At 39.3% G+C, this 23,051-nt stretch overlaps 1 protein-coding gene across 1 annotated transcript in view; it reads right to left on the bottom strand.

Moving 5' to 3' along the window:
- Positions 1–23,051, bottom strand: part of LOC126092027 (helicase MOV-10-like) — a 375,996-nt gene that overhangs the window by 40,263 nt on the left and 312,682 nt on the right. The window contains exon 15 of the mRNA XM_049907422.1: positions 2,392–2,672. Within this exon, the coding sequence (XP_049763379.1) occupies positions 2,392–2,672 (281 nt within the window). The remainder of the gene's footprint in view (positions 1–2,391; positions 2,673–23,051) is intronic.

The following is a 23,051-nucleotide window of genomic DNA, read 5'->3' as shown; positions in this document are numbered from 1 at the left end:
ACAATGTGCACTTTTAATATATAGGCACTGACAATTAGGTCATTTCACAGCAAGCTTTCCAATTCTTACAGAGCCTCTCTACAGTTTTATACAATGATTGAGATCTCAAACTCTGGCCTTAAAAAAATGAAAAAAAGGTGTGTGAGGAATGTTTGGTGATGACGGTGGTGTGTTTGAGTTGCACAAAACAAATGTGACGAACAGTGGCTCAATGCATTTTTTCTTTGTTTCAGAATAGCAACTCCAGACTAAGCCTCAGTGACAGTTGTGATGCAGACTGTCAAATTTTCAATTCTTTTGTTAATCAATTTATATAAATTTTGCTGGGTTCAATTTTCTTTGTATTAACTATGGTTCTTGAAGATTACAGACCACAATCACAAGAGCGACAGTTTTATAAGTGCCAGTTCTTCCCCATTAACTCACCTCTATGTGACCACATACAACATTATACATCAAGCTCATGATGGTATTGTCCTTAGCACAAATCATCCTTTGGTGACAAGCAATTCTGTCTGAACAGTTTATTGTGCAGGGTGATTATAATTAAAGTCAAACTTTCAAATCACGGTTGAAATAACACCACTGGTCAGAATGACATCACATTGCAACGGAATATTATCGGAGAAGGGGGGAAATGTATGGCAGAAGAAAAATAAATAGTTACAAAATGTAGCAATAGGTGGCACTGTAAGCATCATAATTTAATAGTGGTCAACTACAAATGACAAATGAATCATGCAACAATGCCTATGGTGTACAGGTGTGATACTGGTAGTTACGTAAGCCCATCCACCACGGCAAAGTCATATCACATCGGATGGAATAAATCTGTTTTTAATTGTCCTGAGGCCAAAAACCACATAAAAAACATCACTCACATTGGTTTTTAATTGTCCTGAGGCCAAAAACTGCATAAAAAGCATCAATCAAAATCAAATTGTATTATTAATTTCTGTATGACTGGCACAAAACATGTTCCATATGCTGTCCACCGTTTTCTGCAACAAGTTGAAATCAATAAACAGCATGCTCCACAAGTGATTGAAGTGTTTCCGCAGTCACGTTCAGAATTTGTTGCGCAATGCGTGCCTTCAATGCAGTGTGCAATCGGAACAGTGAACACAACATCTTTCAGATAGCCCCACAGCCATAAATCACACGGATTAAGATCAGGTGATCAGGACGGCCAGGATGTACAGAAATGGCGACTGATAATTCTAGCATTTCCAAAATGGCACTTCAGCACAAAATCTTCCACGGCCAATCACTGTCCACTTCCATGCAAGCAGGAAATTCTAAAGCAAAGGTCTCTCTTGCTGGCAGGTCAACAGGAAGCAATTCATGCACATGGGTAATTTTGAACGGATAGCGAAGAAGGATATGTCGTGGAATTTTACGCCGTGCTCACGGGTATGTCTAATGTTCAGACAATTCTCCATGCACTACATGTTTGCACACCACAACTCATCTCCTCCCACACTGCTGTGGCCACTGCTTTCACTGATGTTGAGGCAATTCATTTCCTCCCTCTACCAGGTTGCGCGCGCGCGCGCACACACACACACACACACACACACACACACACACACACACACACACACACACACAAAAACGTCTTTTCGAATTTCAAATCATGGCAGTCACTGGACCAACATCTTTTTTCAAACCCTTCAGTCTCCGGAACTTCTGCAGAGCAACATGTACACAGTCATCATTCTAGTAATACACCTTTACCAGCAGAGCACAATTCTGCATTGAGACAGTCATGGTGAACGTCGCCGCGTACCCAGTGTGTTTATACCAACTTCAATGGGTCATGCGCATGACAAGTTTTTTCATTTACATATTCTGACACATACAGTGCCATCTATTTATCAAATATCACACTATTTTTTTCTTCTGCCATACGTTTTCCCCCTTTTCCGATAATATTCCGTTGCAATTTGACGTCATTCTGACCAGTATTGTTATTTCTACAGCATTTTGAAAGTTTAATTATAATCACCCTGTACACCAGAAAGTGATGGTGATACAGTATCTGTCTTATTCGCGAAACATGGAGTCGAACTTTCTCGGTCTTTGATATCGTGAGCAGTCCTAAAGTAATGTATGCATTTAAAACATGAAAGCATAGTCATATTTTTGACACTGGATGACCACACCTACCAAATTAACTTTAACATATGCAAATATGCTTGTGAAACTAATTATTCTCCTCTCCAAGTACCAGCATTAGTAGTGAATAACCATTTACAAAAATGTGTCTACCTGCAGTCTGTACCATATGCCACCCCTTCTCTTCTCATGCCCATCCTAAATAAATATGTCATTGCTATTTGCTGCTGTGCTTCCGGATCTGAACCGAGATGGGACTGCAAGAAGACTAACCCAATCCTATGTGCTTGTCAAGAGAATCCTCCGTGCTGTCATCATCCTCCGATGCGATGGTAGGGTAGAGGCACTCAGCTCTGCGTGAGGTGCAGACGGGGCCCAGCTGCTGCGGGTCGCCTGCTAGCACCACCTGGCCTCCCAGCCGCGAGTTTGATGCGGGCCCCACAATGCCGCCGAGTGCCACTAATGTCTCTGGCTCCATTGCTTGACCACATTCATCAATGAAAACGTGTGTAAAATGTCGATGTCCATCGTCGGCAGAACATCGCTCCACCAATCTGCAAAGAATGTCTAAATTATGAAATATTCATATTAAATTTACAAATTAAGTAGACAATTTATTATTGTACAAGACAGATCAGGAGAATGAGGACAGGCAAAACTTAGTAGAGATTCGTGCTGCTGTAAAAAGAGCGATGCGTGAAGCATTCAACCACTACCACCGTCATACCTTAGCAAAAGATCTTGCTGAAAACCCAAGGAAATTCTGGTCTTACGTAAAATCGGTAAGCGGGTCGAAGGCTTCCATCCAGTCAGTCACTGATCAGTCTGGCCTGGCAACGGAAGACAGCAAAACAAAAGCTGAAATTTTAAATTTAGCATTTGAGAAATCTTTCACGCAGGAGGATCATACAAACATACCGCCGTTTTAGTCTCATACAGATTCCTGTATGGAGGACATAGTGATAGACATCCATGGAGTTGTGAAGCAGCTGAATGGGATGAAAATAAATGAATTGCTAGGTACTGGTGGGATTCCAACTCAGTTTTACTGCATTGGCTCCTTACTTAGCTTGCATTTATCGCGAATATCTTGCCCAACGTAAAGTCCCGAGCAGCTGGAAAAAAGCACAGGTGATGCCTGTATATAAGAAGGGTAGTAGAAGGACGGATCCTCAAAATCAGACCAAAATCCTTAACATCGGTTTGTTGCACGATTCTCTAACATATTCTTAGTTAGAAGATAACGAATTTCCTTGAGACAGAGAAGTTGCTTGTAATGGATCTGGGAGATGTTTTTTTTTACTGTATTTATCGATACCAAATTGTGAATGTTTTCTTATATTTTCTGTCAGAATATTTTTTATTGTAATTTGCCTTAGTATATGTCAATGTACTTATGTTTTTGAGAGTGAAAGCATATTGATTACTATTAGTAAATGTATTGAAGAATAGCAAAGAGACTTATTACAAGTGGAAACTTGTGTGTTGTGTAAAACATCTTTGACGTTGGAGTCGTCTTTGACTATAGTCAGTCGGCAGTTAACTCTTGGTGTGTGTCGACGGTAGAACAACGTGAGGGTTGCCGTCATAAATAATTTTGAATTATGTTACTGTTGTTTTTTGGATTAACTATAAGAAGAAACTACATTTGAAGAATTGGTATTGGAAACACCAAAATGAGGGAAACACGTTGAACCACGTCAATTCTGCAACCGACAAAGATGCATTGTGGAATCATACTTAGACAACTGAAGCCAAGACTAATATCGCCTTGCAAACGTCTAACAGAAAAGGTACTGTCACGAAATATGGCAAATTTAAGTAAATAAAAAATAGTGAGCATATTTTCAACTTGTGTCTTAGCCGGGAAACCATATTTCAACTTTGTGTCTCGTCCCGGGATAGCATAATTCAATTGGGGGCTCAGCCGGGATATTGTGTTCACGTGATCTTCAACAGCGCTACAAGGAAGAAAATTTTTGTGTGTTAATACCAGTTTCTTCAGAATGTGTGTTACAGTATTTGTGTTCATCGGGAAGTAAAAGTTTTGGAGAAGAAATGTTTCGGCGAAAAATATAATTTTCGACAGAAGAAGTAATTTCAAGAATTTTGGTCAACAATCACATGGATGGAAAACGTGGATTTGCACCAGTAGAAGAGTGTGCCAAATAAGTCACGAAACCCTCGTATTTTGTTAAAACAATATTTTTATCTTGTTTTCTATTGTTGTGTATAATTTTTTTTTTCACAATGACTTACGAGATTTTCGAGAGTATTGTGCCTAAAGTAGAAAGTAGTAATTTAATAGACTTCGAACATCAGGACAGGTCAAATGAAACAGAAAGAACCGATCAATTTGATTTAAAAAGTTTTCTTGTAAATTTCACGAAAGAAATTAAACAATCAGTTGACGACAATCAGACTTACTGGGATGAAAAAATTGATGACATTTTGTTGCAAGTCCAAGCAGTCAATACCCAAGTGGGTGATCTTTCGAACAGAGTTGGCAATGTTGAGGAAAAAATTGAATCTGTGGAAGCAAAAGTAAATGAAATTGATGCTAAATTGAGCGATGAAATTAATACTGTAAAAAATGAATTACTGGTAGATAGGGAAAGAAATTTAATTGATTTTAATGAGATAAAAGGGGAAATTAAAATTTTGGATGAGAACACAAAAGTTTTAGTAAAATATGTACAACAAGAAACTGACAATCGTTTGGTTACTCTAGAAAATAAAGTAGAATGCAATGATTTAGAAAACAAAAAATCTGTCAAAGAACTTAACAAAAAAATTGAAAGTTTTGACATTGAATTTCAAAGCAAAAATCACAATGTCAACACATGCAATCTTGTATCTAATATTCCAGTGAAGCACTTTTCGGTAGATGGACCCTTACGTCCCGTTGATTTTATACAGTATTGTAAGGATTGTTTTTTACCTCACTTACCAGATGATATGAAAATTAAATTTGTGAAAAAATTCTTGGAAGGGGAAGCTTTGACTTGGGCAAACCAGATTGTAACTGTGGGGATGACCTTTTCAGAATTTGAATCAAAATTTCTGGAAAAATTTTGGGATGATCTTAAACAAACTAGAATCAATGTGAATTTTTGAATGGGAGAAACTATAGATAATCGGATGGGAGCATGAAACAATTTTGCAAAAGTGAACTTCAAAAACTTATTCATTTAACAAAACCTTTGGATGACTTGATCAAAATTGATACCTTAAAGAGAAGATTGCCATCAGCAATGCGGTTGAGTTTAGTTCATTGTCCTGATAGTAGTGTTGAGCAGTTTCTCAATTGTATTGAAAAGTTGGACAGGGTAACAACAAGAACACACAGTGGGTTTACTCGGAAAGGTAATGATCAAAATTGGGGAAATGATAACTTTCAAAAAAGGGAACAAAACAATTATCATGGTGTCAGTCAAAATTCAGGGGGATATAACAATTTTCAAAAGAAGGACCATAATTTTTATCCAATACAAGAACAACATTTAAGCGGAAATAATCAACAAAATAGAGAACACTTTAGGGATCAAAATCACATAAATTTTGCTAGAGATCAGTACAATAGAAACTACCAACAATCAGGTAATGTTTGGCATAGGAATGGGAACAGAAATGTTGATCAGAGACATTGGCAGAACTACAATCAGCAGTTCAAACACGAACCGGAAATAAAAAACGAGTAGACGCCCCCTTGAAGGTCCGGAAGGTTGAGGCAGAAGGTGAGCATGATGAAAGGACCAATGGATGTGACTATCATAAACCCAAACATGACAGTTCCAAACCTAAGCTATCACATGAGGTCATTAGTTGTTACTTATTGAAAAAATTTCAAGAGGAAACAATGATGATATTGATAAAGATAAAATTTTCAGTAACAAGAACATACAGTAGATAAAAGTAATTGTGATTCATTTAATTTGACAGAGTTTTACACTTGGGCAGAAAAGAACAACACTTTGTCAGATGATGTAATTTGTAGTAGTTCAGAGACGTGTGTGAATGAGAGAGAGAATGCATGCTGTGAGAATAAAAATATTGGTGAAAGGGATCTGGTAACTTTAGAAAGGGGAAATTATATTTTGGGGGATAATTTGAATGTGTATGACCGGAATATGTATAATGATAATGATGTTGATGATAAAGTTGACAATGATGGTAATGGTATTGATGATGATGTTGAGGAAAGGTATTTCATTAGTTTAAATAGGGAGTTGGGTATACACATGGTTGAAAATGGATTAAATAGTGAGAATATTATAGAAATTCCCAGGGATGTTACCAGGATGAATAAGGCTCACAAGCTGGGTGTATGTAAAAATGTGAATTTTGATGTTGTTGGTAAAGAATCTGACACACATGTATAACTTCTAGCCTAAGTGAAACTTTTACAGATACTAATGACACACACACATTTCTTATGGATCTATGGCTGAACAGTGAAACTATTTCTTTTGACAACAACTTTAGAAAGATGCTTATTAATGTATGTGAAACTGTATGTCCTGAGTGGTAGGAAAAGATGAGATATTTTATTTTTGAAAAGCTGAAGGATAAGTACTTCAATAGTATACAATGTGATTTGGATGAAAATTCTTGGCTATTTGAGATAATAGAGAGTACTAATGACAATTTTGTATCTTGTGCATATTTTGTAACTGTGACAAGTAATACATGTAATGATATACCATATGATTCTGATAAGTATAGGTTTGGGGAAATTGAAACTGATTTATTACATGAGGATACAGGTTCTGAGAAAATTGATCAACTTTGCAGTCCTTATATAAAAGTTCAAATTGGGTCATGGATTGGTAAATGTTTAATTGATACAGGAAGTGAGATCTCAGGGATATCTGAAAGGTTAAGCAAGAAATTGAAAGTGGGGAAAGATTTTGTTGAAATGCCAGTTGTTGGGATAAAGATAAAAGGTGCTACTGGGAAGAGCAGTAAATTGGTAAAAGCCAGGCTTTAGTGACATTTTTAATTGAAGGCAAGTTGTTCACACATGGATGTTTTGTAATTCAGGTATTTAATGAGGATTTTCTTTTGGGTATGAATTGGATAGTAAAAGTAAATACAGCATTTGATTGAGTTGGAAGAAAACTTTGGATAGAAACTAGTGAAAGGGAATACATTCAGACAAATTTTGTGACCACACTTGGTGATCAGAGTAATGGAAATTTTGACAGTATCAATTTACTAAAAGAAAATAGATTGGAGAATACTGAAACTCATAGATTTGATACTGATGAAGTTGAATTTGGGAATTTAGTAAATTTGAAAATTTCAGAAACACAAAATTTATCTGGGGAGCAAAAACAACAGTTAGAAAATCTGCTGTGGGAATACAGTGATGGTTGGAGTGACATACCTGGTAGGGTAAAGGGTTATCAGTGTGAGCTTCACGTAAAACCTCATGAACCATTTTTCATAAAACCATACAGTATTGCAATATCAAAAAGACCTGCTGTTGAGAAAGAGCTGAAAAAGATGGAAGGATGTAATATAATAGAAAGGAGTATCAGTGCATATAATAATCCTCTAGTAGTAGTTTCGAAAAAAGATGTAGTAAAACTATATAAACAGAAATCATAATTTCAAAATTTAAATAACCTATCATCATCTAAAACAAAAGTCCTCCACTGGAATATGCTTGTTAGAACAAAACTACCTGTACAACCAAGTATGTATATTTGCATGTATAAATTAATAATTTGAAGTCACATGTTAATTGAAACTGATGAAAAAAACACTGTTGTAACAAAAGATGAGAGAAAGATTTATTTTTACTATTTACAAAAAAAAAAGCCTCCATAGTGAGCATTTCTGAATTTTTCTAATTTTTGGAAGCTAAGTCTTCCTGTGGGTAAAGGCATGCATGTGAGGACATGCATGCAAAGGTATAAGTTTCAAAACCAATTTTAGATAAAGCCTCATGATATACGAGCAATTTATTGTTGTTGTGGGGAGCGAAAGTACTCTTCACAAGAATGTGACTTGTAGTAATATTGTAGTAGAGGGGCAAGTGTACATTAATAATTGCAAAAATTTAGATAATACTGATGTATCTTTAGCTGTACTAAAAAAAATCATTAAAAAATATATATATACAAAAAAAAACATGAGTAAAAAAAATTAAAAAAATCAAAGAAAAAAATATATATAAGGCAAATATATATAAAAAAACACTACACTATATATGTCCAGTATCATTTTTACTGCACAATATGTAAGCATAATGAAATTAACATTGATATTAAAAAAAATTTGAAATCTTATTCTAGGAAATGAGTTTTACCTTTCTATTATTTTCAATCTGTATGCTGTATGTTAGAATATTTCTCATGTATGTTTTACACCATGTATATTTGTCATGTCAAATAATTTCTTTACTTGAATTTTTTTTGTGTATGCGATTGATGGGGAAGTATCATTGCAACAACAGCCAGTAACAAGTCCACAGATTCAAAGAGTCCAAATTTGGAAGAGGTTATCAGACTGCATCATTAATGTACTAATTGTGTAATACAGATCCATTACTGAGTGTGGTCGGGATTTTGTTGTATATGTCCATAACAACAAAAGCCCTGGGGAGCAGTTGTAATGGATCTGGGAGATGTGTTATTTTCTACTGAATTTGTCGATACCAAATTGTAAATGTTTTCTTATATTTTTTGTCAGAATATTTTTTATTGTAATTTGCCTTAGTATATGTTAATGTACTTATGTTTTTGAGAGTGAAAGCATATTGATTACTATTAGTAAATGTATCGAAGAATAGCAAAGAGACTGATTGTAAGTGGAAACTTGTGTGTTGTGTAAAACATCTTTGACATCGGAGTCGTCTTTGACTATAGTCAGTCGGCAGTTAACTCTTGGTGTGTGTTGACGGTAGAACAATGTGAAGGTTGCTGTCATAAATAATTTTGAATTATGTTACTGTTTTTTTTTGTATTAATTATAAGAAGAAATTTGAAGAATTGGTATTTGAAACACCAAAATGAGGAAAACACGTTGAACCACGTCAATTCTGCAACCGACAAATCATACTTAGACAACTGAAGCCAAGACTAATATCGCCTTGCAAATGTCTAACGGAAAAGGTACTGTCATGAAATATGGCAAATTTAAGTAAATAAAAAATAGTGAGCATATTTTCAACTTGTGTCTTAGCCGGAAAACCATATTTCAACTTTGTGTCTCGTCCCGGGATAGCATAATTCATGCTGTCCATGCATCAGCACGGCTTTAGAAAGCATCGCTCCTGCGAAACACAACTCGCCCTTTTTTCACACGATATCTGGCGAATCATGGATGAAGGGTATCAGATGGATGCCATATTCCTTGACTTCCAGAAAGCGTTTGGCTCTGTGCCTCACTGCAGACTTCTAACTAAGGTAAGGGCATATGGGATTGGTTCCCAAGTATGTGAGTGGCTCAAAGACTTCTTAAGTAATAGAACCCAGTATGTTGTCCTCGATAGTGAGTGTTCATCGGAGGTGAGGGTATTATCTGGAGTGCTCCCAGGGAAGTGTGGTAGGTCCGTTGTTGTTTTCTATCTACATAAATGATCTTTCGGATAGGGTGGATAGCAATGTGCAGCTGTTTGCTGATGATACTGTGGTGTACGGGAAGGTGTCGTCGTTGAGTGACTGTAGGAGGATACAAGATGACTTGGACAGGATTTGTGATTGGTGTAAAAAATGGCAGCTAACTCTAAATGTAGATAAATGTAAATTAATGCAGATGAATAGGAAAAAGAATCCTGTAATGTTTGAATACTCCATTAGTAGTGTAGCGCTTGACACAGTCACATCGATTAAATATTTGGGCGTAACATTGCAGAGCGATATGAAGTAGAGATGGGCAAAACTGTTCTTTTCAGAGATTGGATCAGAACTGTTCACTCCCTGAAATGAATTAGCTCTTTTTCATGACTCACCACTCATTTACAATATAAAATAAATGGAAGGCACATTGCCCTTTAAACTTGGTTTATTCCAGTACTATACCTGTATTTTGATCTTATTTGATCCTATTTTGAAGTAACACAGATAATGAGTAAGAATTTTGTATTGTTTATTGAAATTTCCACGATATGACAAAGTTTTTGATTATTGATTTATTTTGCACTATCGTGGTTTTTTGGGTGATCGGAAAATGTTGTAACTTGAGATTTACATTAACAATATATTTGGCTATAACGTATTAAAATTTCATTAACCTCATACAAATACATCGCAAGCCATATATTTTTAAAGTGAACGTTTCCTTTCGAAGACGCCTAAAATCGCAAAATCCGTACCAGAATAAGAAAAAAAAATATAAATTTGACTGTAAAACGAAAGTGCTGCATATAGCCTTACGCAGAATAAAACAAGGAAAATATTGGTGTATCACATTTTGCGATACGTTTATCGGTTCGCTCGTAATTAAAGCGTAAATTCGAGTGTCTATAATAAAAATCCTATAGTAAGAGGAGTCATCAGGAACCTAATCTAATCAGTTTAAACAAATAAAAATAAAATAAAAACAATTGATGTATACATAACATAATAATGTAATATACATAGCGGCATTACTACGAAGAACAATATCCAGTGGGGACGAACTCCGATGCAGAGGCGCTGAGTCGAGCTGTGAGCTGTATTACTGCGTGAGCCGAGACCGCAGAGACCACAGTGACACCTGAGTCGCTTTGCTCGACGCTCTGGCTAGAGTCGAGACGGTGGGGCGAGCGTTGAGCGGGCGAGTTCCGAGGGAGGGGGTAGCGGTGAACTCACCCGCTCCGAGACAAATAGTTCGTTCCCTTGCGAGCGGGTTTTTGCAAGTAGTTCCTATGTTATCCGCTAGGTGGCTCTCTGTCCTGTTGCTCGCATCAACTGCCCAGAGGGCAGGACGTGCGACTGAAACGATCGCCGACAGAGTGCGATGCGAAGTTACGCTGCGCCAGACACTGCGCGGCAGACGACGCACAGAGACGCCACGGCATATGTGAAACACAAAATCCAATGGGGCACTGCACAATGCAGGCAGCCAAGGTAGAAGCAGGGCAGAGGCCGGCGCTGGCTGTGTTGTGTGGCGTGCACTGTGCTGTGACCAGCAGAGGTGCTGCTGATATGCTCCGTCTCTCTCTCTCTCTCTCTCTCTCTCTCTCTCTCTCTCTCTCTCTCTCTCTCTCTGCCGTGGGAAACGTTTGGAGCTACCGTTCTTTTTTTCTTAATCACTGATTGTTCACTCCTTTGAAAGATTAAACTCTATGAATTAGTTCAAGAGCGGATCCCCCATCTCTAATATGAAGTGGGACAAGCGTGTAATGGCAGTTGTGAGGAAGGCGCATAGTCGACTTCGGTTCATTGGTAGAATTTTGGGAAGATGTGGTTCATCTGTAAAGGAGACCGCTTATAAAACACTAATACGACCTATTCTTGAGTACTGCTCGAGCATTTGGGATCCCTACCAGGTCGGATTGAGGGAGGACATAGAAGCAATTCAGAGGCGGGCTGCTAGATTTGTTACTGGTACGTTTGATCATCACGCGAGTGATACGGAAATGCTTCAGGAACTCGGGTGGGAGTCTCTGGAGGAAAGGAGGCGTTCATTTCGTGAATCGCTACTGATGAAATTTAGAGAACCAGCATTTGAGGCTGACTACAGTGCAATTTTACTGCCGCCAACTTACATTTCGCGGAAAGACCACAAAGATAAGATAAGAGAGATTAGGGCTCATACAGAGGCATATAGGCAGTCATTTTTCACTCCTTCTGTTTGAGAGTGGAACAGGGAGAGAAGATGCTAGTTGTGGTATGAGGTACCCTCTGTCACGTACCGTATGGTGGATTGCAGAGTATGTATGTAGATGTAGATGTAGATTGTTATCCTTATTGACTTTAAAAATGAGGACTTCGGCGCAAGACTTTACAAATAAAAGTTTCAAGTCAGAATACTGGTCTTTTCATAATAATTCATGTTGGTACTCTGCATCAGTGACATATCTAACTGATGGCCTGGTAATACACCTAACAGCACCTGCCTTATTTGATAGGCTCATTATTCCATGCTTTTCAAAGATTGCAGTTATTTCACCTGTCTCTTATCTTGCAAACCAAGTGAAATAGTTTTGTCATGTATGTTTTCCCACGCATCTCAATAAGTCTGAGGAAATATTATCTACTCTGGGTGCTTCATTTTTATCGTAGGTCTTCCTGTGCTTAATCAAATTATTCTCATATTTCATGAAGCATTTATTAACAAATCCATAATAGTTGCAGTATGTAAGTTTGACGATTAATTTCAAACCACCTGGTTCATTCTCAAGCCTGACTTACTGATCTTAACAATGACATCAATATGCCAATACATGCTTCACAGAGTAATAGTAGATAACAATCAACATGTGCCTACCTGACAAGTGAGAATCACAGTTTGACACTGATTTGCGAAGTAGGCACATGCTGATTGTGACAGTCATCTACAATTACTTCGGAAAGCATTGTCACTTTGATGATCATTATTAATATCAGGCACTTTTTGTAAATCAACATTCAACCAGGCTTGAGAATGAGTAGGCCAGGCTTGACAATGAACCTGTTGGCTCAAAATTAGTTGCCAAACATATGTACTGCAACTGCAACACATTTTTTAAACATTTCATGAAATGTTACAAAAATATTGCTGGTTCTGTATGAAGAAAAGGTTGAAACTAATGGGGTGGGAGGAAATCTAGTATTATCACACCGTTCTTTATATGTTCATTAACTACCTCTTCCCCTTCCATTATATTGGTTTAAAGTATATTTTCCTAAATGTAGCCCTTTTCATATTGCTTTCGTCTGTCAATCTATTTTGGCTGTGTAATAGTTACCTGCCACTGCGCTATTTAAATACCTCAATTCAGTACTCTTTTCTCTAAACAGTTCTTAAATTTCTGCTGTAAGCGTAATGTAGCTTTCCTATTGACACATGCAGTATCAATTTTCATTTCTTGCCTAATCGTGGCTGCTTTGCCATTATGTACTCTCTCATTTCTTAGGTGTCTATTTTGTTTTGTGTGTTTCATTTGTTCTGAGCCAGTGTCTCCTCCTTCAGGCAGAAGGGTTCAAGGGAGAACAAGAGGGGTGAAGGAAAAGGCTGGAGAGGTATACGAGAAGGGGTAGATTTCAGGAAAGTCACCCAGGACTGTGGGTCGGGGAAGACTTACCGCAAGGGATAAGAAGGAGAGACCAACTGTTCCTTCTCATCCAGTGTGGTAAATCTTCCTTGAACAGTTGTTCTGGGTGACTTTCCCGAAATCTATCACTTTTTCTAGACCTCTCCAGCCCTTTCCTCCACCTCTCTTCCTTCCCCTTCCTGCCTGAAGAAGGACCCACTGGCTCCAAAAGCTTGCCAATTACGACCATCTTACGTGTGTCTTCTGCTGTCGCTTGGTGAGTAGATTTTTTATCCACCCAATTAAATTATTTTTTCAATAACTGTTTTCATTGTTATAAAGTAACTATGGAATACCTATAATTTTAAATCCAATACTGACAAAGAAAGGAAAGGTAGAAACCCATTTTCTGAAGCAAGCAAAGATAAAATAAATACGGGGTCAAAGAACTAATCACTGGGAGTGTCCTTTTACAAGGGAAGGCTTGTAGGAAGTGGAACTTCAGAGAGAGAGATACTGACTGTTGGTGACAACAGCACCACCTTACGAGGCAAGTACCCTGGGGTACTAGAGGACAAATGTAAGGATGTAGAGGCTTATCTCACTAGGGGTAAGATAGATACTGCCTACAGGAAAATTAAAGAGACCTTTGGAGAAAGGAGACCACTTGCATGAATATCAAGAGCTTTGATGGACACCCAGTTCTAAGCAAAGAAGGGAAAACAGAAAGGTGGAAGGAGTATATCGAGGGTCTATACAAGGGCGATGTACTTGAGGACAATATTATGGAAATGGAAGAGGATGTAGGTGAACATGAAATGGGAGATATGATATTCCGTGAAGAGTTTGACAGAGCACTGAAAGACCTGAGTCAAAACAAGGCCCTGGGAGTAGACAACATTTCATTAGAACTACTGACAGCCTTGGGAGAGCCAGTCCTGACAAAACTCTACCATCTGGCGAGCAAGATGTACGAGATAAGCGATATACCCTCAGACTTCAAGAAGAATATAATAATTCCAATCCCAAAGAAAGCAGGTGTTGACAGATGTGAAAATTACTGTACTACCAGTTTAATAAGTCACAGCTGCAAAATACTAACGCGAATTCTTTACAGACGAATGGAAAAATCGATAGAAGCCGACCTCAGGGAAGATCAGTTTGGATTCCGTAGAAATATTGGAACACGTGAGGCAATACTGACCCTACGACATATCTTAGAAGCTAGATTAAGGAAAGGCAAATCCACGTTTCTAGCATTTGTAGACTTAGAGAAAGCTTTTGACAATGTTGATTGGAATACTCTCTTTCAAATTCTGAAGGTGGCAGGGGTAAAATACAAGGAGTGAAAGGCTATTTACAATTTGTATAGAAACCAGATGGCAGTTATGAGTCGAGGGGTATGAAAGGGAAGCAGTGGTTGGGAAGGGGGTGAGACAGGGTTGTAGCCTATCCCCGATGTTATTCAATCTGTATATTGAGCAAGCAATAAGGGAAACAAAAGAAAAGTTCGGAGTAGGTATTAAAATCCATGGAGAAGAAATAAAAACTTTGAGGTTTGCCGATGACATTGTAGTTCTGTCAGAGACAGCAAAGGACTTGGAAGAGCAGCTGAACAGAATGGACAGTGTCTTGAAAGGAGGGTATAAGATGAACATCAACAAAAGCAAAATGAGGATGGAATGTAGTCGAATTAAGTCGGGTGATGCTGAGGGAATTAGATTAGGAAATGAGACACTTAAAGTAGTAAAGGAGTTTTGCTATTTGGGGAGCAAAATAACTGATGATGGTCGAAGTAGAGAGGATATAAAATGTAGAACGGCAACGGCAAGGAAAGCGTTTCTGAGGAAGAGAAAGTTGTTAACATCGAGTATAGATTTAAATGTCAGGAAGTTGTTTCAGAAAGTATTCGTATGGAGTGTAGCCATGTATGGAAGTGAAACGTGGACGATAAATAGTTTAGACAAGAAGAGAATAGAAGCTTTCGAAATGTGGTGCTGCAGAAGAATGTTGAAGATTAGATGGGTAGATCACTTAACTAATGAGGTGGTATTGAACAGAATTGGGGAGAAGAGGAGCTTGTGGCACAACTTGACTAGAAGAAGGGATCAGTTGGTAGGACATGTTCTGAGACATCCAGGGATTACCAATTTAGTATTGGAGGGCAACGTGGAGGGTAAAAATCGTAGAGGGAGACCAAGAGATGAATACACTAAGCAGATTCAGAAGGATGTAGGCTGCAGTAGGTACTGGGAGATGATGAAGCTTGCACAGGACAGAGTAGCATGGAAAGATGCATCAAACCAGTCTCAGGACTGAAGACCACAACAACCACCCTGGGGTGACAGTGGATGCTTCAGGAAGTGGCCAACATTTATCTCAGCCTCTGGCAATGCAGTCCAGCACGTCCTCAGCCACACCACCAGGGAAATATCAGCTGTCATGGGGGAGACTGAGGCCAGAAACACAAGAGAAATCAGCTCAAGGCATACAGATTGTACAGGGAGGAGTCCCACCCATAAAGACATGGCAATTTATTGCAACATAATTCCCAATCCTGGAGGAAAGGGTATTATCTTCAAAGACTTGCCAGGAAATCTGCTACTAGTGACCAGTAAATATGCACCGTGTTTGTTCGGAGCTGTTTTGTAAATTAAATGGAAATGAAATGTCCAGAATTGGTTTCTCTAACATTTGACTTATTTTGTTGAAGCCTTAAATATTAATAACTCTGAATTTGCATACTTTCTTGTGGAAATTTGCTTGGGGGCTCAATATAGGAACAGGTAGGGCACAGCCTGCCATCACTGCGCCAAGAGCTGCATTTTCATGCCAATAAAAAGTAAATGGACATTAAACTTTCCTACAACTATAGCTGTGTCCTTTCACTTGGACAATGAAGTTTTGACTGGGGCTTATTGCTGGAACCCACCCAGTAGACAATATGGATAGTTTTGATTCTTAGTGTATAAGTTAGTCTTGACACTTTTGTGGAGTCAGGATTGGCATTCCGTTGTTGATATTTTGCGAATTGGTCATGCTGATATTGTTAAGAGCGAGAAGTGGCTGTCGTATGTGCAAAGTCATATTGTGATGTGATGAGGAGAAAAATACCTGGCTGACCCAGGCAAGACCAGTATTTGCAATGTGGCAGATAATAAGTAGAGAAGTTGCTCTTGTTGATTCCACAAAATAATATTCAATAAACTTCTAGCTTGTGAGGCCCTACATACATCTGCAAGAACTATAAACCATAAGTTAGACAGTCACTGTTTACAGGGCCTCTGAATGATTTGTCAAATTTTTAAGTGTTGCTATGCTACAGTATAGGTGCCAACTGAAGCAACTGTCATGTAACCCTAAAAAATCCAGTTACGAAGTTCAAACAAGTGCAGGTAGGAATCTGTGGTGAAAAAATAGTGTTCACTACTCACAGCATTTTACATTTTAACAAACAGAGTTTATTCTATCACTGCAACATTTACCACAAGTTAATAATGTTTTAACATTAAATTAATTAATACTTGAGTGAAGGTTTAAATTAAATGGAACATTATCTCATATTTTTGTGTAAACTTCTGGGTTTAGTTCCTTTAGTGCAAGTTTAAAGTTGCATACTTCCTAACTAACTAAATTCCAATGGCATATCACTCTCAAAAATAACCACAGTAAAGTTTTAGATTTCAGACTATTGTCCTACTGTGAAATATTCTAAAAACCAAAACTGAAAATATTTCAGACAATTCACCATCAACGTGCGTGAATATCCAAAGTCCACAACTCAACACAGAATAATTTCGACACACTCAAGAGGTGACCTACTGCTGCTCATATGTACTCCCTGTTCCAGATCTCAAACCCAACTGCCAACCAAAGAGGCACGCACCAAGCTGGGTATCCCTAATTAAGTCCTCGCACTGATGTGAGACAAGCGCGCACACTTCCTGCTTCTGCAACGTACTTAAAAAGTAATATGTCGTGTACATGTGTCATACATCAATTAATATGTAAAATTCCTCAGCTTTCTAGTAATGTACTTATTTTTTCTCTAATTTAAACTGTTTGTTCAATATCTTCATTTGACAAAATTGCTTACGACATTGCCAAGATATTAATTTTTAAAGTACATTTTATGCACAAAACATTTAACATGAAATAACTTAAAAACTTCACTTCATATTGAGGATGTGTTTATAGCACCCACACCTGTTAATTTCATCTTTGTAACAATGATACTGAAGACACTGTAACTAGCTGTGTTCAGTAAAAAATCACTCAATTCAGTCATGGTGGCTACCCCTCCGTGTTCCATGCAAATGGCTGTATCTTAGTTTTTCCAATGTATTTTTCTTACTTGTCACTTCTTCTTCCGTGTGTTTTTGCTTTTAGGAAGCTTTAATTGTCGAGTGCTAGTAATAGTGTTCCTTAGATTTCGTGTTTTGAATACAGTCAGAGAGCGTCCCTTTAGTCAACCATAGTGCCAGTAGTGCTAGTGCTTGTTCAATACAGTCCAGAGACAGGTAGTGCTATTTTCATTGTTTTCTACAAGAAGTGGCTCGCAATCACAGTTTAGTCAACAATCAGTCACCTATAGTGAATTAGCAGTCTAGTTAAAAGTTGATTAACTCTCTACAATAAATTGATTTCTTAGGATGGATAGGATGTGTGACTGCTGTGTATGGACGCAGGAGCAGCTGGCCACTGTTCGCGAACAGCTGGGCGTGTTGATGGCCACGGTCAGCCGTCTTCAGGCTGCTGCCTCGGAGTGTAGCAGCAGTGGGGAGTCTGGTGCATCGCATGGTACACCCCAAGTGTTACATCCTTCACCCACTGTCCCTGCTGTCGAGACATCTTCGCGGGTATGGGGCGCGGTTGGGCCACCCTCTCCCCAAGGGGAGTGACGGGTTCAGCAGCGTTCGCGGCGCACGAGGCGGAGGGTCAATGTGGAGGCTGGCCGTGTGGCATCGCCCGCTCTGCCTGTGAGTGAACATGTGGCTGCTCTTTCAGCAAGGTCCGAGCAGGCACACGGGGGGAGGGGTTTATTAGTTATTGGGAGCTCCAACGTTAGGTGGGTGATGGAGCCCCTTAGGAAAATAGCAGAAAGGTCAGGGAAGAAAGCCAGTGTTCACTCTGTCTGCTTGCCGGGGGGTCTCATCCGAGATGTGGAGGAGGCCCTGCCGGCGGCGATAGAGAGCACTGGGTGCACCCGACTACAAATTGTTGCTCATATCGGCACCAATGACTCCTGCCGTCTGGGTTCAGAGGTCATCCGCAGTTCGTACAGGCGGTTGGTGGAATTGGTGAAGGCGGAAAGCCTCGCTCGCGGGGTGGAATCAGAGCTAACTATTTGTAGTATCGTTCCCAGAACCGATCGCGGTCCTCTTGTTTGGAGCCGAGTGGAAGGCTTAAACCAGAGGCTCAGACGATTCTGCGGAGATCTGGGGTGCAAATTTCTCTACCTCCGCTATCGGGTGGAGAAATGTAGGGTCCCCCTGAATAGGTCAGGCATGCACTACAGGTCGGAAGTGGCTACAAGGGTAGCGGAGTACGTGTGGAGTGCACATGGGGGTTTTTTAGGTTAGAGAATTCCCTTCCTAGGCCCGACAAGATGCCTCCTGAGACGCAGCAAGGTAGGAGTAGGCAAAACGCAACAGGGAATAACAATATTAATGTGCTAATAGTAAACTGCAGGAGTGTCTATAGAAAGATCCCAGAACTGCTCTCATTAATAAACGGTCACAACGCCCATATAGTACTAGGGACAGAAAGTTGGCTGAAACCAGACGTAAACAGTAATGAAATCCTAAACTCAGATTGGAATGTATACTGCAGAGACAGGCTGGACAGTGAAGGGGGAGGCATGTTTATAGCAATAAGAAGTGCAATAGTATCGAAGGAAATTAACAGAGATCCGAAATGTGAAATAATTTGGGTGAAGGTCACGGTTAAAGCAGGCTCAGACATGGTAATTGGATGTCTCTATAGGCCCCCTGGCTCAGCAGCTGTTGTGGCTGAGCACCTGAAGGATAATTTAGAAAATATTTCGAGTAGATTTTAATTTGCCGGATATAGACTGGGAGACTCAAACGTTCATAATGGGTGGCAGGGACAAAGAATCCAGTGAAATTTTTTAAGTGCTTTATCTGAAAACTACCTTGAGCAGTTAAAGAGAGAACCGACTCGTGGCGATAACATATAAGACCTTCTGGTGACAAACAGACCCGAACTATCTGAAACAGTTAATGCAGAGCAGGAAATCAGCGATCATAAAGTGGTTACGGCATCGATGATTTCAGCCATAAATAGAAATATTAAAAAAGGTAGGAAGATTTTTCTGTTTAGCAAAAGTGACAAAAAGCAGATTTCAGAGTACCTGTTGGCTCAACACAAAAGTTTTGTCTCAAGTACTGATAGTGTTGAGGATCAGTGGACAAAGTTCAAAACCATCGTACAATATGCGTTAGATGAGTATGTGCCAAGCAAGATCGTAAGAGATGGAAAAGAGCCACCGTGGTACAACAACCGAGTTAGAAAATTGTTGCGGAAGCAAAGGGAACTTCACAGCAAACATAAAAATAGCCAAAGCCTTGCAGACAAACAAAAACTACGCGAAGCAAAATGTAGTGTGAGGAGGGCTATGCGAGAGGCGTTCAATGAATTCGAAAGTAAAATTCTATGTACTGACTTGGCAGAAAATCCTAAGAAATTTTGGTCTTATGTCAAAGCGGTAGCTGGAACAAAACAAAATGTCCAGACACTCTGTGACCAAAATGGTACTGAAAGAGAGGATGACAGACTAAAGGCTGAAATACTAAATGTCTTTTTCCAAAGCTGTTTCACAGAGGAAGACTGCACTGTAGTTCCTTCTCTAGATTGTCGTACAGATGACAAAATGGTAGATATCGAAATAGACGACAGAGGGATAGAGATATAATTAAAATCACTCAAAAGAGGTAAGGCCGCTGGACCTGATGTGATACCAGTTCGATTTTACACAGAGTATGCGAAGGAACTTGCCCCCCTTCTTGCAGCGGTGTACCGTAGGTCTCTAGAAGAGCGTAGCATTCCAAAGGATTGGAAAAGGGCACAGGTCATCCCCGTTTTCAAGAAGGGACGTCAAACAGATGTGCAGAACTATAGACCTATATCTCTAACGTCGATCAGTTGTAGAATTTTGGAACACGTGTTATGTTCGAATATAATGACTTTTTTGGAGACTAGAAATCTAATCTGTAGGTATCAGCAAGGGTTTCGAAAAAGACGGTCGTGTGAAACCCAGCTCGCGCTATTCGTCCACGAGACTCAGAGGGCCATAGACACGGGTTCACAGGTAGATGCCGTGTATCTTGACTTCCGCAAGGCGTTCGATACAGTTCCCCACAGTCGTTTAATGAACAAAGTAAGAGCATATGGACTATCAGACCAATTGTGTGATTGAATTGAAGAGTTTCTAGATAACAGAACGCAGCATGTCATTCTCAATGGAGAGAAGTCATCCGAAGTAAGTTATTTCAGGTGTGCCGCAGGGGAGTGTCATACGACAGTTGCTATTCACAATATACATAAATGACCTTGTGGATGACATCGGAAGTTCACTGAGGCTTTTTGCAGATGATGCTGTGGTGTATCGAGAGGTTGTAACAATGGAAAATTGTACTGAAATGCAGGAGGATCTGCAGTGAATTGACGCATGGTGCAGGGATTGGCAATTCAATCTCAATGTAGACAAGTGTAAATGGCTGCGAATACATAGAAAGATAGATCCCTTATCATTTAGCTACAAAATAGCAGGTCAGCAACTGGAAGCAGTTAATTCCATAAATTATCTGGGAGTATGTATTAGGAGTGATCGTCAGTAAAGCAGATGCCAGACTGAGATTCATTGGAAGAATCCTAAGGAAATGCAATCCGAAAACAAAGGAAGTAGGTTACAGTATGCTTGTTCGCCCACTGCTTGAATACTGCTCAGCAGTGTGGGATCCGTACCAGATAGGGTTGATAGAAGAGATAGAGAAGATCCAACAGAGAGCAGCGCGCTTCGTTACAGGATCATTTAGTAATCGCGAAAGCATTACAGAGATGATAGATAAACTCCAGTGGAAGACTCTGCAGGAGAGACGCTCAGTAGCTCAGTACGGGCTTTTGTTAAAGTTACGAGAACATACCTTCACCAAAGAGTCAAGCAGTATATTGCTCCCTCCTACGTATATCTCGCGAAGAGACCATGAGGATAAAATCAGAGAGATTAGAGCCTGCACAGAAGCATACCGACAATCCTTCTTTCCATGAACAATACGAGACTGGAATAGAAGGGAGAACCGATAGAGGTACTCAGGGTACCCTCCGCCACACACCGTCACGTGGCTTGTGGAGTATGGATGTAGATGTAGATGTAGATGATGTGGCCAGAGCATGTGTTTACATGAACTACATTCTTGGTAATTCTTATAGTCAGCGTCTGACAATTGCTGAGGCTCAAAGGGTGCAGCCCTCTGCTGAAAAAACCATGAGACCCAAGCAACTGCTTGTCTCAGTCCTCATGCCTCTTCAGCTGTCAAAACACTTGCACCAGCTCCGCCATGCTTTTCTCTCATCACAAACAGAATGTGTGCGCACAGTCACATCTGTTTTCATTGTTTCAAGTCTCGATTACTGGGGTGTACTGTCTCAACATCTTCGAAGTTAACAGTCGCAAGGGCAAAGTATTGTGATGCTGTGAAAAGAAGTGTGTTCTGGTGGCTATTGGTGGGCATGCCGTGAGGTTTCGTCCCTTTTTGTGCATGTGTTAAAAGCACCGTGTGGTTGGGTGACTCACATGACCACACTGTTTACAGAGACAGCAGCCAAGTATCACAATCGTGCCAGGGGAAGAAAAAGAAAGGAGGTCTATATGATCATAAAATTAGGAATAAAGAACCAAAATTGTGGAAGCTAAGAGGATTCTAGCTGGTATGCCACTGAAGATTTAACACGGGTTGAACATACAAAGTTTCAGCAGACAGAGTACTGGAATCTTAGCCTAATTAACATAATAAGGAATGCTGATCACAACAGCAGGAAACCAAGGGACCAATCACAAAGCTACCATTGAAACACTCAACAGTCTCTTCATTACAATCTCCATTATTTTTGAAGGAAAATTCATGGGTAAGTCTAAACCAGATAAAGTAATTGTTTAGAAAAAGGTCATTCCCTGAGCCACATTCTTTTTTTATATTATGCACATTTTATTCTTTTTGGTTAGTTTTGGGTTTACAGTCCTATTCTCGAGCAAGTATTTGCTGCCTAATAAATTGTGGTCAGAGCTCAGATATTCTCCTAGAAGTACACTTCCGCTACAACTAGACGAACTTAACATAGGAAGTTTGAAAATAAATAATCCAATTTGTAATCAACATGGAAAAATAAAATAGTACAAATTAAAAATTAAATCATAGAATCAGTTGGTATGTTTTTGTATTTGTTCCTCGTGTAGAAGAAGGTTGCAAAGGAAATGATAAAATACTACCTGCAACTGGAAGCCTGTGATAAACTAAATGAGTTTTCAAAAGTTTCCAGTCTGTCCAAAACAGGACGGTGACATTAAAAAACATGCAGAAGCAGCTGCAGGTAATGGAAACCAAAGGAAAGTCGAGAGCAGCCTTCATGTAGGAACGAATGTTCGATGGCTGATGATGGTGATGACAAAGAATTGCTACAGTGTTTGCACAAACAACTGATCATCCACATTTTCTCTTCATCACAGTACATCTATAAATGTAAGTAA

Source organism: Schistocerca cancellata, chromosome 7 (genome assembly GCF_023864275.1).
Source record: "Schistocerca cancellata isolate TAMUIC-IGC-003103 chromosome 7, iqSchCanc2.1, whole genome shotgun sequence".
Lineage (NCBI taxonomy): Eukaryota > Metazoa > Arthropoda > Insecta > Orthoptera > Acrididae > Schistocerca > Schistocerca cancellata.
This window is presented reverse-complemented; position numbering and strand designations above follow the sequence as displayed.